Source organism: Lissotriton helveticus, chromosome 12 (assembly GCF_964261635.1).
Source record: "Lissotriton helveticus chromosome 12, aLisHel1.1, whole genome shotgun sequence".
Taxonomy (NCBI): Eukaryota; Metazoa; Chordata; class Amphibia; order Caudata; family Salamandridae; genus Lissotriton; species Lissotriton helveticus.
In genome coordinates, this window is record NC_136073.1 from 305,945,383 (window position 1) to 305,967,033 (window position 21,651).

At 41.9% G+C, this 21,651-nt stretch overlaps 1 protein-coding gene across 6 annotated transcripts in view; it reads left to right on the forward strand.

Annotated features, from left to right (window-relative positions):
* Window positions 1–19,538, forward strand: part of LOC144799803 (fatty acyl-CoA hydrolase precursor, medium chain-like) — a 447,680-nt gene extending 428,142 nt beyond the window's left edge. For 3 of the 6 annotated variants that reach the window (XR_013603879.1, XR_013603877.1, XR_013603878.1), the window contains exons 12-15: window positions 15,219–15,368; window positions 18,703–18,775; window positions 18,863–19,351; window positions 19,396–19,538. Coding sequence is in view for 3 of the 6 variants with exons in the window: in XM_078671374.1 (XP_078527500.1) it covers window positions 15,219–15,368; window positions 18,703–18,775; window positions 18,863–19,049 (410 nt within the window). In the remaining 3 variants the exon portion in view is untranslated. Of the gene's footprint in view, window positions 1–15,218; window positions 15,369–18,702; window positions 18,776–18,862 lie in introns of all 6 variants that reach the window. The other 3 variants (XM_078671374.1, XM_078671372.1, XM_078671373.1) reach the window with 1 other exon arrangement.
* Window positions 19,539–21,651: the final 2,113 nt, after the last annotated feature.

The following is a 21,651-nucleotide window of genomic DNA, read 5'->3' on the forward strand; positions in this document are numbered from 1 at the left end:
GGCTGACAAAAATGCGGATTGGGCACCCACTTCCTAAGTAAGCATAGATGCGGGGTGGACACCCTTAAAAAGCTGCAAAATGCGTGGTGGGTACCCGCCTTCAAATCATGCATAAAGCAGGGTGGGCACCGGCTCTATAGGCATCAAAATGCGGAGTGGGCACCTTCTTCCAAAGTAGCATAGGGGGGGAAATCCCACACGCCGAGATTCCATCACAGCCTCACGCTACCAACGCAGCTCTTCTCCTCTGCTGGCAATTTAAATAATAAAGCGCTCCCCTGGCGCAAGAGTCCTTCAGGGTTCAAGGGGCATAGCTGGGCCCAGGAAGGCCAGCACACAGGGTCCTCCAGCAGGGAGGCAAGCACCCATGGCAGTTCCTCCCTGGCCCCAGCAGCAGCAAGCCCCAAGCAAGTCCAGGAACAGCACCAGAAACATGGGGTCACAGCCCCTACATTTATACCACTTTTTCCTTTGTCTGCAGAGCACAGGGCTTGGGGGGGATCAGCTAGAACTGGTTCTGGAGCACTCTGTTTACAGTGCTCTTACCCTTCTTTGGGAGATGGGGGCTCGGCCATCAGACACATCACAGGGGGGTGGAGCCAGCATTCACTAGGGCAGGTACAATCCTATTCAGGGACCAGGGAATCCTCCTCCCACTACTCCAAATGCAGATGTCTCATTCAGCCTAGCGCCGACTCACCCTGCCGCTCCTGGGGCCACACACACCTCACCAGCCCCTGTCACTCAAAAGCCAGACATGCAATTCACATCAGGCAGGCAGACACATAGAACACAGAAATGCCAACTTCTAAAAGTGCCATTTCTAAAATAGTTATAATAAATCTGCGCACACCATTGCATAGCATTTATTATCACTATTCTAATCATACCAAACTTGACCATGCTGCGCCTCTCATATCAGGAATTACCACTGAAACACTTATCAGTGAATCCCCAATGCATTCCTATGGGAGGGCAGCCCCACAGTAGTAAAATTCACTCTGCCCATAGGGCTAGCTAGCGCCTACCTTAGGGGTGGCTGACATGCAGTAAAAGAGGGGTCACGGACAGGGCACACACTTTAGGTGCCACGTCACAGCGGCAGTAACACCGAGCGCCAGGTCCTGCAATTGCAGAGGCCTGAGATAGGTTTGAAAGGCTACTTAGGTGGGTGGCGCAATCAGCGCTGCAAGCCCACCAGTAGCATTTAATTTACCAGTCCTGGGTATATGAGATACCACTTTACAAGTGACTGATAGGTAAATTAAATAGGCCAAACAGGTGTAGACCAATCTTACCATATTTAAAATAGAGAGCACACACACTTTACACTGGACAGCAGTGCTAAAGTGCCCAGAGTCCTAAAACCAACAACACCATGTCAGAAAAAAGGCTAGGATAAAGGCAAAAAGTTTAGGGAGAACCCTGCAAAAAGGGCCAAGTCCAACATCTTCACTTTACAAAGCCCCCCTACACGTATCGTGACTTGTAACCCAACTTGTGTTGCAACACTACTATCTTCCGCCACTCACATAACTCATAACTGTACTTGCCACTCTGCTACAGACACTGGCACATACACGAGGACATTTTTAATATCATGAGATACACTACTCTCCAATATCCCTTTCATTCTTACTGTGCTCAATGTACTCACACATCCATTGGACACCACCCTTTCCCTGCTCCTTATTGAACCACCCACCAGCACTCACCACTGATCACTGAACCTATTCACACTCCTGCCTTAATATTTTCTTACTGACAACACTGCACATACCCACCAGTCACCTACATATATAGCAACTCGTAATACTGTCAACATCATTTGCTTACTCTCCACCACTCAAAATACCACTCTTCACACCACCTATTTGCTAATAGCCACTCGTACTGCAACCCAGGTTCTAGGTGCACAGAACTTCAGGATCACTTAATCACTCATGAGTACCCACCCCTTTTGCCCATACCATTCACTCACCATCAGTCTTTTATAAAAACCCTTCAATAATAATGTCAGTCTTTTATATCGCATTAAAACCCACCCACACAAATAAGCATTCTCTGTAGAAAAAACACCTTTTCGGTCTCCCATATGCTTGCTGCCACAGCATCCACTTATAACACCACTTGCATAACTCACAGCACTGTTCATTCATTTGAATTATTCACAGCTGAACTCACTCCTGTGACGATCGATTTACTCACAGTACCACTTCTCACCAATACACCACTTGGCCTTAAAGAGCACCACTGAGCTATGTTGAGTACTGTTCAGTAACCCCTTCTCACCACAAACGCATAGTACAACCCTTAATTGTTTGCACCATTTACTCGCCATAATCCACTTCTACCACTTACTGGCAACACTAATCACATAAAAAAGAATGTGGGACGGTCGCACTACAAGGTAACAAATGTCTGTACTCAAAAAGTCTTCAAGTAAATTTCTTAGGTGCTAGTGAGTGCCACCTCCTGATCTGATGAGGTGTGTAGGCTCAGTCACAAGAAACAGTCAACTGAGATTTATGGTGCTGGAACAAATCACAGAAAGAGAAGGGAGAGATAATAGAAACTTTCTCCTACAACGTGAATTATTCTGGATTAACAAACTTATTTTTGTACACCCAAAGGGGTTAAATGAACGTTTAGAATTCAGCTGCTATTTATAGTTGTTCTAACTTCATTAAGCATGTGATCATTGTTTTAGTTTTTCATGTATGACAGATCTTGGCATTACTACACTGACTCCCACTGATCTTGTATCTGATTTGGTATTGTTTTGTCTCTGTTTTACTTTCTTAGCGATAACAAATTTATGTTGTATACCCTAGGGTGTTACATAAACGTTCAGAATTCAGCTGTTCATTTATAATTGATTTGCCTTCTTTATGCATGTGACCATTTTTCAGTTTTGCTTGTATGACAGGTTATGGAACCTTAACATGGGCCCTCACTCTTCTTGTATTGGATTTGAATCTGTTTTATTTTTTTAAGCGTTTCTTTCACTCTATTTCATTCACATGCACCAAGTTTTTTCCTTTTATTATCGCTTCGGGATCGCTTTGTATGCGAGTATTTCTTCAGTGTTCAGGCTTTGTGCCTGTCCACTTCCAGGTTTTTGGTTATTTCACTTCCAGGCCACTGGGGGTGCGAGATTCAGTTTGCGCAATTCACTACGCATTGTCAATGGCGGATGTTCACCATAGCAGGTACTCGGCTCGCTTTTCTTTGTTTTTTGATGTGTACGGATTATACTAGTTTCGTATATTGCCCGCATTTGGTATTCACCTTTCTATACGCAGTTTATCCATTTCACTTTGGTATGCAAGCACACTACATGTTAATATTTATTTTTGGCATGAAAACACGCCCAATACTATTTTGCACTTTCAATTTGCGCAACTCCTAATTTCCGCGTTTTATCATTTAGCACGAGGTTGATTCTTATTGTTTTCATCATGCTCGAAGAAATTCCAGCATTTCTAACTATTCACTGGTCGGCCACTTCTTTTACTTGTGGGTTCCTTGAGCATATTGTGTTATTCACATTTCTTTCTGATCCACCTGAGAGCACCTCGGGTTTTGATTTTCACCCCTGTGCACAGTATTTGATTTCTCATTGGTCACAATCACTAATCATGTAACATCATTAGTTAAGTTACTTGGGTGTTGCCTTCTTGAACCCTTGGATTATAGGCTTATCCTACTCATCATTATTTCTTGTAGGAAATTTCCCCTGACGAAGGGCTAGACCCGAAATGCATCCGGGATTCCATGTTACCTGACACCCTGCTTATACAAGCTCAATGTATAACCACTATGGAATCTTGAAATATGAGAAGTATTATATGATGATTGAAGATTAAGTTTAGAAGAATAAATCTTCCATTTGAAGTTCAACTGGATTGAATCTGTTTACTTGTTTTACATTTTCAACGTGAATTTTCTTTGCTAACATAGAGTGCTAAGTGAGTTCGCCCTTTCCTTGTAGGAGGACGTTTTCTTTTGACGACAACACCAATCACATCCCACAAGAAATAGCACCCATTCACTGACAGCCACTCAACAGAGCACCCATTTATCAGCAAACAAGTTAGAAATCAAATGATGGCCAAACCTGTCAACATTTACAGTGAAGGGGTTCCAAATTGAGTGAGATATTTTAGTAGTGTTGTCCAGTCTCACGCCTAAATTCAGTATATCCAGATGAAGGATCCACTTTAGCTCTTTTTTATTTAGTAATTAGTTTATGTCACCGCTCTGTTTGGTGTAACTATAACTGGTAACAACTGGCAACATAGATCATCTTCTGATTTGTTCATTTGAGAGAAATGCTCAATAACAGATGCTGTGAGAACCTTGCACCTGAGTCTACTCCAAAGCTGGCAAATTCTAAATCCGATTTTTTTATGGGTAGTCAGATCGATATATGTAAATCCACACTGACAATTGGAAAGGTTTTTCAGTTCATTTTGGTGCTGCCAGAGGTGAGCTTCTTAATTTCAATTGTAAGAAAGCAAACACTGCATTGAACACACTTATAGTGTCCTAATACTGGTGAAATGTCCCACATGTCAAGAACTGTATGAGGGGTGCTATTGGAATGTAATGCAGCACGGATCAAATGATCTTTCAAATTTTCCCTTTTCTGAATGCAAACATCAAATGTTTCCACTGCAAAATACCCAGTGGCTTGGAAATGCCAATGCTTAATTATACATTTTGTGAAAAAGTTGGAGACAAGGGGAAAAGGTTTTGACACGTACCATTCTGTTCGATGAGTCTCTGAGATTTGGTACTAAAAGAGTGTCCCTTAAGCAATATCAGGCTCTCTTCAAAGTAAGTCTGACAAGGTGTTTTGGTTAACTCCTTTGTAGGAAAGGGCCCTTTTTTGGATGGTCACACCCTCCACTTTCTGCCCAAAATGCTGAAGATTATTACTCTGATAGTGCACTGGAGTCTGTTGCTCAGACCACAGTGTCTGTGCTCTCCCCCAAAACTGTTATGTTCGACTCAGTAATCCCAAATTGGCAAAGGCTTTTCACCATTGTGAGTCCCTAGTATATAGTATCAGGGGTGTCCAGGGCATAGGTGGTAAAAGGGTTCCCAGGGCTGCAGCACTGTTTTGTGCCAGACCTTGAGTGACCCAAGTAAGCTTCTGACAGTAGCCATTTCATTGCAGACTGCAGAAGCAGTGCGAACTGCTTGAACTCGACGGTACCCTCACCATGTGTGGCACAGTCAAAACACTATCTTTAATATATCTCAGGCCTCCCCCCTAAGGAAGGCCTCCTCATCCCAGGGGGCAGGGTGCTTTATATAAAAGGTCAAGACATAGAAGTACAAGCCTATATGTCCCTATAGTGGTTTTTCCCATTGGAAACTATTAGAAGTGTTGGCAGTCCATAGGATAATATGGGCTATCAACTCGGTATTCTCGATGTTGCCATCTCCATTATTGTACTGCCAAAATATGTGATGTTTGGTAACGCACAACGTACCTTCTCACCCCTGACACTAATCTGGTGCTCTGGCTGATGTGGCATGTATCCAAATGGTAACCTTAGAGCTTCTCTGTCCTCTGGCTGGCCAGCCCACACTTTACCGCATTTGATGTAGCCACAAACAGGATTCTGACCTCCTGCCAGGCAGTGTGATCACTCTCAGTAGTCAGGAGCACAGACTTGGGCAGGAAGGAGGTCACAGTTCCCTCCTCCCAAGCAGGATAGTGAAGTGGCACATTAAGGCAGTGAATTTCAAAGGCAGCACTGCATCTGATATGCATCAGGGCTGACTCTCAGAGGAGGAAACAGCCCTTCCCCTGCCCCAGGTATATTTGCACTCAGATAGGTAGAACATTAGTTAGTCAGGGAGGTGTATACCCCCAGAAGGCTAGTCACACCTCCAGGGTGAGCAGTCTGATCTGTAAACTAAAATTAGATTTCTTCCCTGTTAGGAGTGTCGGAATAGAGGTTTCTGGGTAGAAAAGGTGACCCACCCACTCCTAGACGTGGTCACCTCAGGGGCAGACTAGTTGTAGGAATTAGCTGCCTATTGGCTATTAACTCCCACACCCCTAACTTCCCGATATCTAGTATTAAGGGCCCTCCTTGACACCAGAACCTCAGTAGGAATAACTTGCATTAAGGAAGGATCCAGAAGAAACCCATTGCAGCGACATCAGGACCTGGGCACAGCATAATAAAAGAGGGATACTTTGTCCTAGTGGCAACAGACTTGGAATTGTGTGATCAGCGTGCCATGGGTTGCTTTTATTGATTTCAGGATGGCTTGGATGATATATATATATATATATATATATATATATATATATATATATATATATATATATATATATATATATATATATATATATATATATATATTTCCTACTGGTGGTTGCCAGGAGGGAGTTATAGTTAGGACCTAGTGACCTAGTTTCCATAGGAAAAGCGTTTTTTTGATTTGCCAATATCCTTGGCACCGTTTCCATAGGAAACGTTTGTTGCGACTATAGCCCGAACTGCTGAACGGAATTACATGGAATTTGGCAGACAGGTAACACTTTGTCTGGAGTATACTCTTTGCTTTCAATGGTGTAAATCCATTCAGTAGTTCCCGAGAAATTAAAAGTAATTATATATCTGGTGCCAGCGGTGGATCCGCAAACTCATTAATCACAAGCTTGTCTCTTATTGGCTGCCAACACTTAAAACCAAGAAGTGTTGGCAGCTATCTCGTGACTCGGTTGAACCGAGTCACCTGAAAACACTGCCCCGGGGACGGCCACCTCCCCGGGGCACTCCGTAATAATGAGTGGGTGGCCTCGTGGACCCCTCCAAGCACCAGGGACTGCCACCTTCCCGGGGCTTAAATGGAGTTAAACAAAGTGTAGGGAGGGCCCCCGCATGGGCCCCCACCCGTATAAATAATATAGAAAAAAAAAAATGAGGCCAGGCCCCAGGGGATGGGGTCCCCAGGGCCAAATCCTGGAAAGGGGCGCCACACGGCTCCCGTATACGTTATAATAAAAAATTATTACAATTGAGGCCATGCCCCGGGGATGGGGTTCCCGGGGCCAAAATCAGCCTCGGGAGAGGGGGGCCCGGGAATGAGTGGGTGTATGATTGTCTGAATGGAGATTTAGTAGGTGCGTGACTGACTGTATAAGTGAGTGATTAAACGTGTCTCAGTGAATGCATTTAAATAACGGATGTACGTCATGACAACGCAGGCTTTTACACCGCGCTGCCATTACGACGCATCCATTACAAGGCAAGTCGTTACAACGACTTGCACTGTAGGCGCTGGATTTTGGAATATTATGATTTACTATTGCAACTCCAGCCTACACAACAGTAGGGAAGGTGTTGGAATAGTAAATCTACTATTCCTTAGTATCTAGCGCCATCCAGCGCAAGTCGTTGTAACAACTTGCATTGTGATGACTGCGTCGTAATGGCAGCGTGGTGTAAAGCCTGCGTTGTCATGGCTGTCTCCCTTAAATAACTATTAAAGAACGAGAGTGCATATGGTTTAATGCGGCTTCACAATGGTGATAAAGATTGGACGGCACATGCCGAGATGGCCGCTGTGGAATTCATAAGATTCACTGTGAAAAAGAAGTCCTTTGTCTTTTGTCTAAACATTAAATATAACTCCAGTGTGAAATAAGACTGAGATAATAAAATAATAAACACATTGTTTACAGCAACAATTTAAATCTCTTCAACCAAAAACTCAAAGAACAAACTCAATCCATTACATAAAAAACACACAACAGACAAACCACACATTTTCAAATAACAATTGCATAATATTTACACAAACAAATTAATAAACCATATCCCACACAAAAGAAATAAAATATGTATGACCTACTGTTCTGTAGCTGCAGATCTTCCTATGTATCCCCGGAGTCAAAAATAATAATTCACTAAAAAAGGGAAAAATGTTTCCAAAAAGCCCCAAATAAATACATAAATCAAACAAAACCAATATACATCCCTCAGTGCTTAAACAATTAAATCACTCTGAAAACCGAAAAAGTGATTTCCGTACAAAAAATGCATATAGGCTACATTCCTTGACAAAAACCTATATTGTAAACAAAGAAAACCTATCCGCAAAACACATTACATTCCCAACAATACATATACATTACACTGAGTCATCATAAAATAAGTAACATCCCAAAATGTAACCAAACACAATGATACATTACGAAAAACCCAAACTACACACTAGTGAAAAACACTACTATTAACGCCTTAACCGCGGCAGTTTTTCCGCTGCTCTGTGGGTGTTCTAAAGGGTGGGCGGGCCGCGTCGGCTGTTGGACGTGCGCAGCACCTGGGAGGTAGCGCGCGTGACGTCCAACGGTCGACGGCAGCAGGGGAGGAGTCAATACAACTTAAGGCCATATTATGATGTTGGGCAGATTTTCCTCCGCCCGACATCATCTCGGTCAAGGGACCGACCGACACCCGGTCGACGGTCTCGACCGACTTATTAGGATACGACCGAACACTGACCATGCCTATACTTTACAATGGAGGCATGCATTTCGACCGGAATGCATGAAAAAAAAAAAACAATGTGCCTGCCACAGTGTGCAGGGATCAACAGGGGGCATCATAGGTGCCTCCTCGGCCTCCATCCAGCGGCTGTGTACCAAAGGGGCCCTGCTGGGGGCCCCTAAATTCGAATTCCAACAGCCTTTCTGTGTCAAAAAGGCCGGCACAGAAAGGCTGTCTCCACCTGTCATCGTAATCCCAAGGCAGAAAGAGCCACCTATGTCAGAACTGAAAGCATTCCGACTGGCGGATCGGCTCTCTGAGCCCGTCGGAAGCCAGTTGGAATGACCTGCCACAATCTTTTCCCACTGAGTCCATCATAATGGGTTGGATGGAAAGGAATCCGACCAGCTGATTACGATGAGGTCGAATCGTCTCCGACCAACGGTCGGAGCCATTTCCGACCGCATCGTAATCAGCTCCTTAATGTTCAAAATACCCACAAACAACATTATAACCAACCTCTAGACTGCTGGCCTAGAACACCCCTTCACTCAAAACCCTTATGAAAGTACTTACCTGTTCTGATGAACTGTAGCACCTTACGGTGACTTGGATCCTGGAAAACAGACTAAAAATGACACAAATAGACTACAAAATAGAAGGTAGCAGTTAAAAAAATGGCTGCTAAATTAACTAAACAAGACTATTTCCACATAGAAATGAATGGGAAAAAATGTTGAATGCATTAAAAATGTTAAAAAAATATTAAATATGTAAAACATCTAAAAATGTTTTTAAAAAATGTAAACAAATTGTAAAGTATACATTAAATAATAGTATAAAATATGTCAAAGTATTCAATATGAACTGATAAACAAATGTTAAAACTATGTTTAAAATATGTCTATAAAACAATTTAAGAAATGTTAAACAATAGAAAAAGGGTGGCAAGTGTACAACATACAATACTATTAAAAACATTTTTTAATTTATTTTTCTATATACAAATGTTTATTTTTAAGTTGCAATATATCTGTGTAAAAATGTAAAAATACACTTTAAATAAACTTTGAAAACATAAATAAAATTAGAAAAATGTGTTAAATATCTTTATTCTATAAAAATATGTAATTAATAATATTACTTTATTACGAACATGCTGTCGGGCTTGTTTGTTGGTTTCTGCTTCGGAAAAACGATTGACCCCACGAGTGTGGCGATCTCGCAAGACTGTTGGATGGGGCTAAGTGCGCTTGGCTATTTAGCTGCATCAAACCCTTGAGAAGTGGTTCTCGTTCTAGCATACCAAGTGGAGTTCATCGCATGCCTGATTCTTAATCTCCAGAGGATTCTTCAGCAATTTTCTCGACTTATTGACTGGTTCCACCTTCTTGGACAAGGATTTCCTGATGCTTATTCAAAAAAGGAGAAGAGCACCAGAGTTAACTTATTAAAGCGGTAATGTGCTATGCGCCCTTGTGACATGTTTAATTTATTGAACATTGTCAGAAGTTTCTATACTGTAGATTTCTCTGCACGCTGTCTCATCAGACAACATTCCAGTATCTTTTGACTGGTAACATATTATTGAAAATCTTGTTGTCAGACTAATTACTATTATGGACTTGAGTTATTTTTACGTGACAAATAATTCACAGTCATGAAGATTAACACTGTGATGGTGTCACATTTAACAAACTCTGAATATTATGTATATGTGTGATGCGTCGGGCATTATGAGTGTGAACTCTTTAATCCATTGATTTCTTTCTATGACACTCTGAATTTGCGTTGTTAATTATTTGAGACTATCTTCGGGCACAATTTCTTCTGTTGACAGTGTTCTTTCATTTTTGTTATGCTTAACAGTTAATGCTTATAGGTTCCATATTCTGGATGGCAGCTTAGTGATATGGACTTGGTGATGCATTATTATAACATTTCCTAGCCACATGGATACAACTAAAAGAACGCCAACCGACTGACACCTGTGTATATGTCTTAAAGGTTTTGTGAATTCCAGCAATCTCTTTCCTACCCATTCACCTGTCAACAACCAGTAGTACAGACGGGAAAAAGGGAATCATCAGGTACATCTGTTAACACAGGGAAATATAGGCAGGAACGAAGGAATACATTTCCCCAATATTTCTAATTGGAGTGTCCTCTAATATACAGGAGCTGGAATCGGAGTAGATACCACTGACATGCTGTCAAGAAAAGGCATTGAACCACTTCAGAGGATCGAAGCAGTGCTGTTTTTCCTCATATTCCCCACTCCCATGTAAGACTGGAGTTGCCGTGATTCATATGCGTCAGGCTTCTTTAGCCAGGTAGTGGAGTCGGAATCTGTCATCATGCTCTCCAGCTCACTCCTGCAGAAACCTCAGGTGAGATCCTGACACATACAGCTATTTTTTTAATAATTATTATAAACACCAAAAACACTAAAATAATACAATTATTTCTACTTTATACAAATATAATTCAAGCAAAGCATTTCATACAAAAATTATAAAAATCAATACAATTAAATAATCACACTCCAATGTAAACCAATTTACAGAAAGTTTTGGACACCTGTCTTAGGCTAAATTACCGTGATCCAGGTTACACATTTTTTTCTTATCCTTATAGCAAATATGTCCACCTGGATTATTTTTTGATCTCACCCAGTCTTTTGAGGGAGGCACAAACAGAGAAGCTCCCAACGGACCTTTCAGATCACAATCCTTTGATTCTAAAGTGTTGGATGACAGTCAAGCCACATCGAACATGGACATTTGATAGGGTACTACTTCTCAACCCAAGACATCAGGGTGTCAATGCATAAGGAAAATGGAATATCATTAAAAACTCTGGATTATCATTCATTTCAAGACTCAGCCAACTTCTGGAACAGAACTGCTTAACAAAAGGTCCACTCATTTGGCTTATAGAACTAGAAAGGAATAATGAATTCCCAAATAATAGATTATACAGTCAGTGAAAGTGTGGGGTAAGTCACACTAAGACAAACAGTGCTGAAAAGGAGTAACACAAACTTCTTGGCAGGTGTGAAGTGCACAAATGAAGAAAGATCATGCAACTTACAATATTGCCAAAGAGTGAATAGAAAGTTAAGCTCTTATGCTGAATATCTTTGCTGAATCCTGGCGCTAGATTGTCCACTGTAAATTGCATATATTTTTGGTGGTATCACTTTGGTTGAAGATTAGTGATGCTGTAAGAGTGAGTGTGTCTGGAATTGCAGTGTATTCACAATTGGATGTATATTATAATCACCAGCGACCCCCTGTTCTCCCCTATGGTGATTCTAGTGAATCCAGAGCATCAAAAGTTGATATTCCGTGACCGACTCACTGCATATAATAACCTGAGGCTGGTTAAACTGCTCCCAACCAAAAAACTGACTTCCCTCACAAGTGAATTCTGGCACTGTTGCAAAATACAATACTTTCATTTATTGATCCTTCCTTGTTTCTTACTGATTCTCAAATCAAATATGTTGCTCTCTCTCTCTTGATTGATTCATTCACTGAAGCACCACGAAAAACCTCATCTCTATTATCCATGCTCTAGGGATCAAATGGAGACTCAGGTGGAACATGCATTTGTGATGCCTCTGGTATTTCTTCTTCCCTAGCTTAATTACTATTATTCCAGCAGTTTTGCTACATTTACCACTGGTAGAAAGAAACCTACTTTCTTACCTGTCATGCAACTGCTAGGATGACCCCTTACTGTTTTCTATGTCTTGCCTTTCTCTTAACCTCCAATGATGACTCGTGCTAGACAATTTTTAAGACCTGTTTTACATGCAACAAAACAGTTGCTAAAACCTTACCAGCTGCCCACTTGTTCTCTAAATGCCACCTCCATGATCATCAGCAAGTTCAAATATACAATATAATTAATCTGGTCTGAGAAATACAACCCCTCCTGTTTTAGTCTTTGCACCTCTACAGTATGGAAGGATATTTTCCTTGGGGAATCTTTTGATATTCTCCCTGTCCCAAACATGCATTTAACTCGTGGCAATTCGTAATGAAGAAATTGTCCCTCACCAAAACGGAAGATCTTCATTTAGTGTGATTCCAGTGTTTACAACGGTATTCATTTACTATTAAAATATAGTATTTATTTAGTATGCATGAGACTATGTAGTATGCCCACAAGCCGGAATATGCAAATGAGGGAATACTAGTTCTACTCAACTACCCTTCAAATACATGATGAACACTTCAATTGATTGCTAAAAGAAGACTAGTAGTATTCTAGAAGAATAGTATTTGAAGCTTAGTAGTAAATACTCAGACGTTGAAGCCCCTGTTCGGCTTTGCCCTTCCTCCATGAAGAAAAGGAAAACATCTCCTGAGAGGACATTAGAGTTAGCACACCAATCTTCATAAAATCAAACAATATTGGTCAACAGTGAACATCGTGGACTCAATTTGCTAGAAGTACAGAGGGGTAGTTGGCTAGTAAGGCAAGATAAAAAGTTCTTATCGCTCTAAACTAGGAAACTTTAGACCAGATGAGGCATCCCAACCATTCTCGATTTGAATGAACAATAGCATGTGAGAACATGTAAACACCCATGAACCGTTACAGATTGAGAGGACGCAAACAAGCATGTGCGCCTCGTCCGAACTGTCCGAAAAGTGTAGCCTCTTGAAAATACATTCCTGCCGGCAGGACAAGCTCGCAAGTGAAATTGACATGTCGGCCTAGTGCGTGGCCCCGAAACTGTGCGCGTGCGGCTTTGCAACCACGGGGATAGGACAAGCGTCCTGCATCGGGTCACACCGAGCCTAGAAACCCCAACCCACATCCTCGGGGACTACCGCCCTTGCCGGTAAACCAGATCTGGCGGCGCTGCGCAGGGGACACTGAGAAAATGGCAGCTGATGAAGGCCGGACAAAATGGCCGAGCGTCTCCTCCCCCCCGCCGCGTTGTATTACTCTGCCTCAGGGAGGCATTCCATGGGTGGTGCGTGGGTGTTTCCCACACAGCCATGCATCGATTTTGGTGCATTCCCAGAATTACCCTTACTGGTAGACCTGTGGATGCATCAAAATGCTAAGCATCTCCAGGTGAGGCACAACGATGAGAAATATCTTTATTTCTCCTCGTTTTTCCCTATTTATATATGTATTGCATTCTGCAGGAAAATGCCTCCGGCTATTGTTTTTGTGCAGGAAGGTGCCCCTTCCTACACAAAAACAATCCTGCCTGCAAAACAGGCACAAGCATGCCTGCGTTAGGGCTAGGCTACACATTGTGCCCCAGCGCAGGGAAAAGATAGGAATGTGCCCTATAATGTTAAATATGGCACATTCCTGCCCTTTCCCTATCAAGCACCACAGCAACGTGGCTTGCAGTGCTGCACTTTTTGATAAATTTGTCCCACAAAGAGCAATGGAGGTCCAGGGAGAAGAGCTCCATTGTTTACCCGTCATTGTTCTGTTTTCCCTCTGTGTTTCATTCCTTGGACAAGTAACAAGGTCACCTTCACACAAGATTTGATTTTTATATTAAATTGCTGTTTAGTTATTATTGAAGTTGAAAACTATTTCTGCTTGCTATGTGCTACTTATCTCTGGCACAAGGGGGAGTTGTTTAAGCAGCTTGTGAGGTGGGGAGCAGTACTTGCTACTACATTTTCACATGATCTTGTGGGGCTTTAGGATGGTGATTGGGGGAACAAGCTTGCTAGCTTTGACCTGAAGTAGCCCTCCAATATCCTCTTTCCAGTGGCCTAACAAAGACTGCTGCGCGTGCATAACACCTGCGGGGGAATCCCTGCAAATTCTCTGAGCCCATGAGCACTGGCACAATGATACTCGAGGGGGCTTCCTGCAAGGCACGTGGAGCCTCCCCCCCTGGGCTCAATCATGAGCTCTGCAGCCAGAGTGCTGTGCTGAGGGGGGGCCCTGGAGCTTGGGGCCCCCAGCACCACAGGGGCTGCAGGGGCAAGTGATACGCCCCTGTGCCATGGGAAGACAGCCATATTGGCCCGTGGCCCAAATTACCATAGTAATTAGCATGATGTTCTGGCAAGGGAATGCCCAGGATTTCTCTGTTGGTACATTGTGTTTGTGCACCTAGAGGAAGGTGATTCAAAGGATTGTCTTGGTGCTTTGTATTTCCATGGCTCTGGGAAATCCTCAGATTTCTCCTCACACAGCTACACATGAACAGCAGTGCGAGGGATTCCTCAGGGCATGAGGTCTTGGGCAGGTATGGGTTTTGCCTTGCACCCCTCCAGGGCATGTACCACTGTGCAAAGCACTGTACATTTCTGCCAGGGCCTGGCCACCCTTTTATCAAGGGAAACACCTTGCTGGCTGTGAAGTGAAAGTGGCTAAGTGGTGACTGGGAATAGCTGCTGGGAATATGGGAGTTTCAATACATGCCTAAATAAGGATCATGGTGTAGAATTCAGGTGCACTGTGTTCTCCATTAACAAAATACAAGTCTGGGCAAAAATGTGATAACATTGTATGATTTCTCTTGCAGCATAACCAATGGTAAATAGTGGTAAATATGTTTCAATATAGCTTCAATGATGGAAGATTTTTTGCAAAAAATGTTGCTGTGTAAAAAGGCATTCCATATTTGTTTTTTTAAATTGGCCTTTTAGCGCATTTGTGGGGTTTTTTTTAAATGTGTTTTTTTATTTTTTATTTTAGAGTCTGGGCATCCCATTTACATGTATGAATTTCAGCATCGACCGAGTATCTATAAGGATACTAGACCCAACTTTGTGAAAGCAGATCACGGGGATGAAGTTGGATTTGTCTTTGGAGGACCTTTCTTGAATAATGATGTTCGCCTTATTGGTAAGACATATACCACACTTTGTCACTCGTTGGCATGTATTACTGATATGTATCACAGATAACAAAAACAGACTGTAATCTTGCAAGTGCATTTAGGGTCTATCGTTCTGCAAGTGGCTAGAAATATTCATGAAATTGCATCTTTTGTGCAAATGGAACTAAGCTACACCTGACTGAAGAGACCCAAATACGCTGAAGCCGGTCTTGTGTTGCTTGCGTTCCTGCTCAGAGAGAGCCTGGCCGGCATCTCAAGCTGGACTGTTCTTATTGGAGCAGGATCAAGACTGATTTGGGTATGGCTGGTTCCTTTCTGAGGTGGCATGGTGGACAAGAGAACAATGGACTGGGATAGGACCCAGAGTAACTACCGCTGGTTGACAGTAACTCAAGCATTCCACCCATCACTCTTTTGTGTACCTCAAAGGAAGGAATACAGCCAATTTCTTTTAAAGACGTCACTCACTCCCTCAGTGAGTACAATCAGAAGGTAGACCTGGAACAATTATAATTCTGTGTTCCGCACCCATCTCTATTCCCGATCACTGTAAGAGAATGCTATGATCAATGATTTAATACTCAGAAGATTCTATAGGACCAGGGCTCCACCATGGGCTTGGTAGTGAGCAGCAACATAAGGTTATGGGTAGCTGTTACCCAATGTTATTAAATGTTACATTTGACATTTAATTATTCAATGTTTCTGTTGTCGGTTAAGTTCAGAAATATTTATGACTATTATTCTATGAAATTAATTATTACACGTTTCGCTGTGCATTATGCAGTAGTTGTTTGTCATTGATGGGAGCTATTACAGCATAAATGACAAAACTCTTGAACAACTGCTTTGGAAACGCATTGTAGTATCTAGAGTGCACATACAATTACAGAAAATATTTAAGAAGCAGTACTATATTCACCCAAATATAAGTACCTATTGGACTTAAAACCCATTAAAAAATATCGAATTTAACTTCCCAGAAGCATACCTTATGTAGAATAGATTCGTAATTTCAGATTGATTCAAAGGTAGAGTTCCCAAAGTAAATGGTCACTGGAACCAATACAGTATCTGAGATTGTCTAAAAAGCTGATTCTCCTATGAACTAAATGGAATTCAACAAAAATACACAACTATAGATCCACGTTTGGAGTTTGTCTTTCATTCACTGTGTGAAAAAAAGAGACAACAAACACTATTAGCAATTTAGAAAATATCATAAGGGACAGGGTATTTATCAGTATATATCATCAACTACTTCGCATAGTTAAACCTCACGGTCCGTGGGAAGGTTTTCGGACAATGTAATACAGCTGATGTTACTGGGCTCAGATTATAAAATCATGTACAATCCTTAACCACCAGACCCTCAGGGTAGCAAAGTTAAACAGTCAAAAGTATAGTCAGGGTGATGGTTATAGACCAGGAGCAGCTGGCACAGGTAAGAGCTGAGGGGCAGGGCGAGGGAGGAAGTAGACAGACAACGGGACAGGTAAAATTAACTAAAAAAATAAATAAATCCTCTTACCTTGTGCTCGCCGCATTGGCAATGCAGCGAGCACAAGGTAAGTGGTTTATTTATTTTATCAATTAATTTTACTTATACCATCGACTCTCCCCACCCTGCCTAACCACTCTTAACTATGCCAGTGGTGCCTGTTAGAGACTGAGGACTCAAACGAATATTCAATGTCAGTCAATGCATCAGTGTCAAGCCAATGCTTTTATTTATAAAATAAAAATACTTTACTTCTAACACAAAAAAACAATACTGTACATAATCATAAGAGGCTACTTCATTTGGTGTACCAATATCTCAGGTAAACGTTATTGTGGTTTGGGAGTTTTTCCTCAGACAAGGCTCGCCAACATAATGTTGCAAAGCGCAATCTAGAATTTGTGTCCCCTTGCGCGAATTTCAACCACCAGTACGTCTTCTGGTGAGATTTCTCAACACGGGCAGTCACAGCAGGTCAATACCACTTGCGTTGAGAAAATCTACTCAATTGGCAGAAAGAAGCAGCGCCCTCTGTGGCGCTACGTGGTACTGTTTGCGCTATATCAGTGTGGAACAAGCTCTCGGCGTGCCAAAATTCCACCGCTCTCGGTACTCCACGGAATCTCGTGGAGTTTTTAGGTAACTCCACAGAATCCCGTTTAGTGAAACTTCTCAAGTTCCACCCACCCCAAATTGCGTCCCACTACGATTTGGAATTTTGTGAACCAAACTATTTGCATATAGGTCAGTTTTCGAAATTCCAAACAGCTTGCAAAAATATTGGTCACAATTCGCAACCAGTAATTTGCAATCAGAGTTTTGTACATACGGATTCAGATTAACTAAACCTTTGCATCACCCTTCCGTCATGCAGGGCAATGCATAGGCATTTTCGGGATTAACAAAGCCACGCAAGGCCTGATTTGCATGGCCTTTTATGGAAATGTAAGGAAATGTAAGGCAACGCAGCTGCTTGATTGGCACTTGGTTATATTTTTTAGGGGTAGGCGTATTATGGGTGGAGCATGGGTGTTCCTGTCAATCCACCCATGGATTAGACGCAATTCCAGATCAACTAAGGTTTGTAAAGCTAGGATTCTTTAAAATCAGTATGCGTACCACAGAAAGCCGCAATGAGGAGACAAATGTTTATTTCTCCTCCTTACTTGCGTCTTTCTATATGTAATGAAGTCTGCGTCACACATAGAAAGAGGAATAGGCCTCCTTTGTGCAGGAAAGTATCCCTTCCTGCGCAAAAACAATCCTGCCCATACCGCGTCATGCTGCAAGGGTGCCTGCATTGACGGTAGGCCACCACGAGTGTGGCAGTGAAGGGAGAGAGCCTAAGACCGCCATACCTTAGCAGATATTGCACTTTTAAGCTCTCTTTTGTTCATGTAGTGTAACACAGCAACTTTGTTTGCTGCCCCGCATTGCGTGAACATTTGATAAATATGCCTGATGTTCCATATTTCCTTCAGCATTCCAGACTTTAACGTAGCAGTTAACCATTCAACCATTTGCAATTGCGTTGTGAAACTATGGCATATGAAAGGCATGCATGAGCAATCAAGGAATGTGATTGTGTGCAAAACTTATATACCAAATAATATCAATGACTGATGTGACCTAATAAACTTTAATACTAATGAACTTTATGAACTTCAATGCTTTTGTTGGCAGTATGTTTCTTTCTAATATTTTTCCCCTTCATAATCAGCACTTCATAATCTATTTTTCTGTACCTATCGAGCACTGGTTTATTTTCATTTGTTTAAAACTTGGCAGCATGGCCCAACACCGCCCGTTTCTCAATGTATTACCATATTTCCATCTAGGTGATGTTACTGCTGAAGAGGAACAGCTTAGCAGAACAGTAATGAAGTATTGGGCCAACTTTGCACGAAGCGGGTAAAACATTTGTTCTATGATTTTTTTCCTTCACATATCACAGCGACTAATTGAGAAGCTAATACCAGCTTAATTTTGTTTTCCCAGAAATCCCAATGGCGACGGATTACCTGAATGGCCTGTCTATGACCTCGATGAACAATACCTGGAGATAAATTTGCAGCAGAAAAAGGGGAAACAAATCAAAGATCGCAAAATGAAATTCTGGGCTGAGACTTTCCAGGAAAAAATGAATGCAATCATTGCAGAAAAGCAGGATCACACAGAGCTGTAACTTACAAAACCTAATGTGTTTAAAAGTGTGATACCGGGTATTTTAAACGAGGCGATATTTGTCTTCTCTCCTTGGAAATATTGTGGCTTAATTATACAGAACATACCTGAAACTTTCATACATTTTCATTCAAATGAGTTATGTTATAGTGGTTATGAGGCATACATTGTATCCTTCAAACCTTGGTTTATTCCTGGCTTCCTTACTTGACCAAGAACTGTGCGAGTATGGGCACGTCTGCCTGTGCGTCCTTCTTACTATGTAAAGGCCAGATATACCTTCTATTGTTTAACACTGTCCCAGTTACATGACCCACCCCTGCTTACTGTCATATCTTGGTTTCTAGAATTTTGTTTCCTAGACTGTGCAGCACCTCAGGCTCAAGATGTTATTGACACAATAGAACAAGTTATTTTTAATAACCGCTCTACTGCTCCTTGTGGCTAGATCCGTGCTATATCAGAAACCTATAAAAAGGATTCAATCCTGTTTTTTGGCTTACTGTGTTCATCAAACATTAGTGTGTGCAGGTGTAGGGGAGCGCCACTATCTATAAACTATTATCACTGCAAAAGTGACAGGTGACTAGTCCCTCTGGTAGATGTTCCATCTCTTCTGTACACCAAAACTCTACCCCTTCCGCTGTCTGCACTTCTTTTCCGGACATCTCATTCAAGTGAGCAGGGCCATTTCTGAAAATCCCTTCAATTAGGGTAACATTTTGAGGGAGTCTGAATTACACCCAGAGGGCTGCCATTTTGAACATTTCACACCGCTCTGATGCTGCCAATTTGGGGAGTTTGCACCTCATCAGAACTAAGCTATGTTGGTAAAGCCTGAATTTTGCGGCTAAAACGTTTAAATGTCTGGTTAAACATGAGAGCAGTCACCACTTATATTTTGATTCACAGAAGACTACTTTCAAGCGACCAGTTGTTTCAGGTTATGCACTTAAAGTTTATACCCAGACCTTAGAGGGAAATAAATTACCATAACCTCTACATACTTTAAAAAAAGTGAACCCAAAAAGATTTTGGAAACTGAAGGAACTTTGGTCCTGGAGCGTGTGGATTAACATTTCTGAAGCATCTCGAGTGCAAAGCTTCAGACACATCTAGCAGTGCAGCATCAAGGCATATGCCCTATTTAAGCTCCAGAACTAAGAGAGCATAGAGAGATGGGGGAGGGTCACTTTTTAGCACCTAATGCATCATCAGTGTTAAGATAGCAAGATCAAGGTGATTAGTTCTACTAGGGTCTCTGCCTAAAAAAACAGTTTAAAAGAGGTACAGCACAAACTCTCCTAAATTGGTGTAGTTGAGCTAGGGTGCAAGTCACCAAGAAGATAGTCTCATGGTGGAGTATCCCGTGCCAGCCTTTATTGAAATGTAGCCAAGGACACTAAACGTTAGTGATATGACAGACACCATCAAAGGATACAGCCATGACATCTAACAAAGTAATCACTGAAATAACCTAATGAATTGTCATGTCTCTTATTTTGCTTTCAATATTCAAAAAGCTATATTGTGCCCAGGTCGATGATGAGGAGTAAAGAGTTACGGGGGATCGTGGAGGAAGGGAGGAAAGGGTAAGAGAAGGGTATCTGCCATGATATAAGAGAGACTTCAGGGGAAATCCAATATGCATTTTCTGAGACTGCGCCAAGACCATACAGTGCCAGACAATAAAAACAATGTACAGTGGCAATGCGACAAATGATTGTCTGGGAGCAAACCACAAAGTACAATATCATACTATGTGATACAATATTATAGCCCCAACCAATGATTCTCAGATGGGGATGACATCTATAGGGATAAAGAAGGAGAATAATTGTCACTCACCAAAAGGACACAATGCTGCCTCAAATATGTGTAATTTATTAATAAGATTATATGCGGTACGTTTCTGACTAGCAATTTTGAGTATTTCGACCAACCACTCATTGCCCGTAGGTGTTGTGGGCAAGTGCCAGTGGTGATGTATGCATAGTTTAGTGACTGGTGCTCATGGGTTGTTAAGTCTGGCAAGTCAGTAATTTAATGTAGAATGGCTAGCTGGAAGGAAGATGTGATCGACAAAGAGCTGTGATGCCAGATGTAATTCCAGACCATTGTCCAGTAACCCGATAGTGCTGGACATTGCCAGAGGATATGATGGAGGATACAGCCATCACCATCGCATTTCCAGCAACGATCATGAGGTAGAAGCTTAGCCCTTTTGAGTTTCCTTGGCAACTAGTGCCAGTCATTAAAACTTTTGAAATAACATTGTTGGTCTGGATTCCTTGATGACCCTTTTGAGGTCCATAAGTTGATTGACCCAATCCTTTGGCGTGTACACCACACCCCATATGTCTGCCAGAGAAGTCTCTTTAATGTTAAGGAGGAGCTGAAATTAAATGTTTTAATGAGTAAATCATATAAATCAGAGACCACTCCCCTACATTGACCCAATGCATGAAAGTAATAGAGGACGAGTGACTGTGGGAGTTCCAGAGGAGCCGTACTGCAGGTGGCACACAATGTATTAATTGCCGGAAGCACCATTGATCCGTCATCAGGAGACCAAGTTCCATTTGCATCCCTGGGAATGTTTT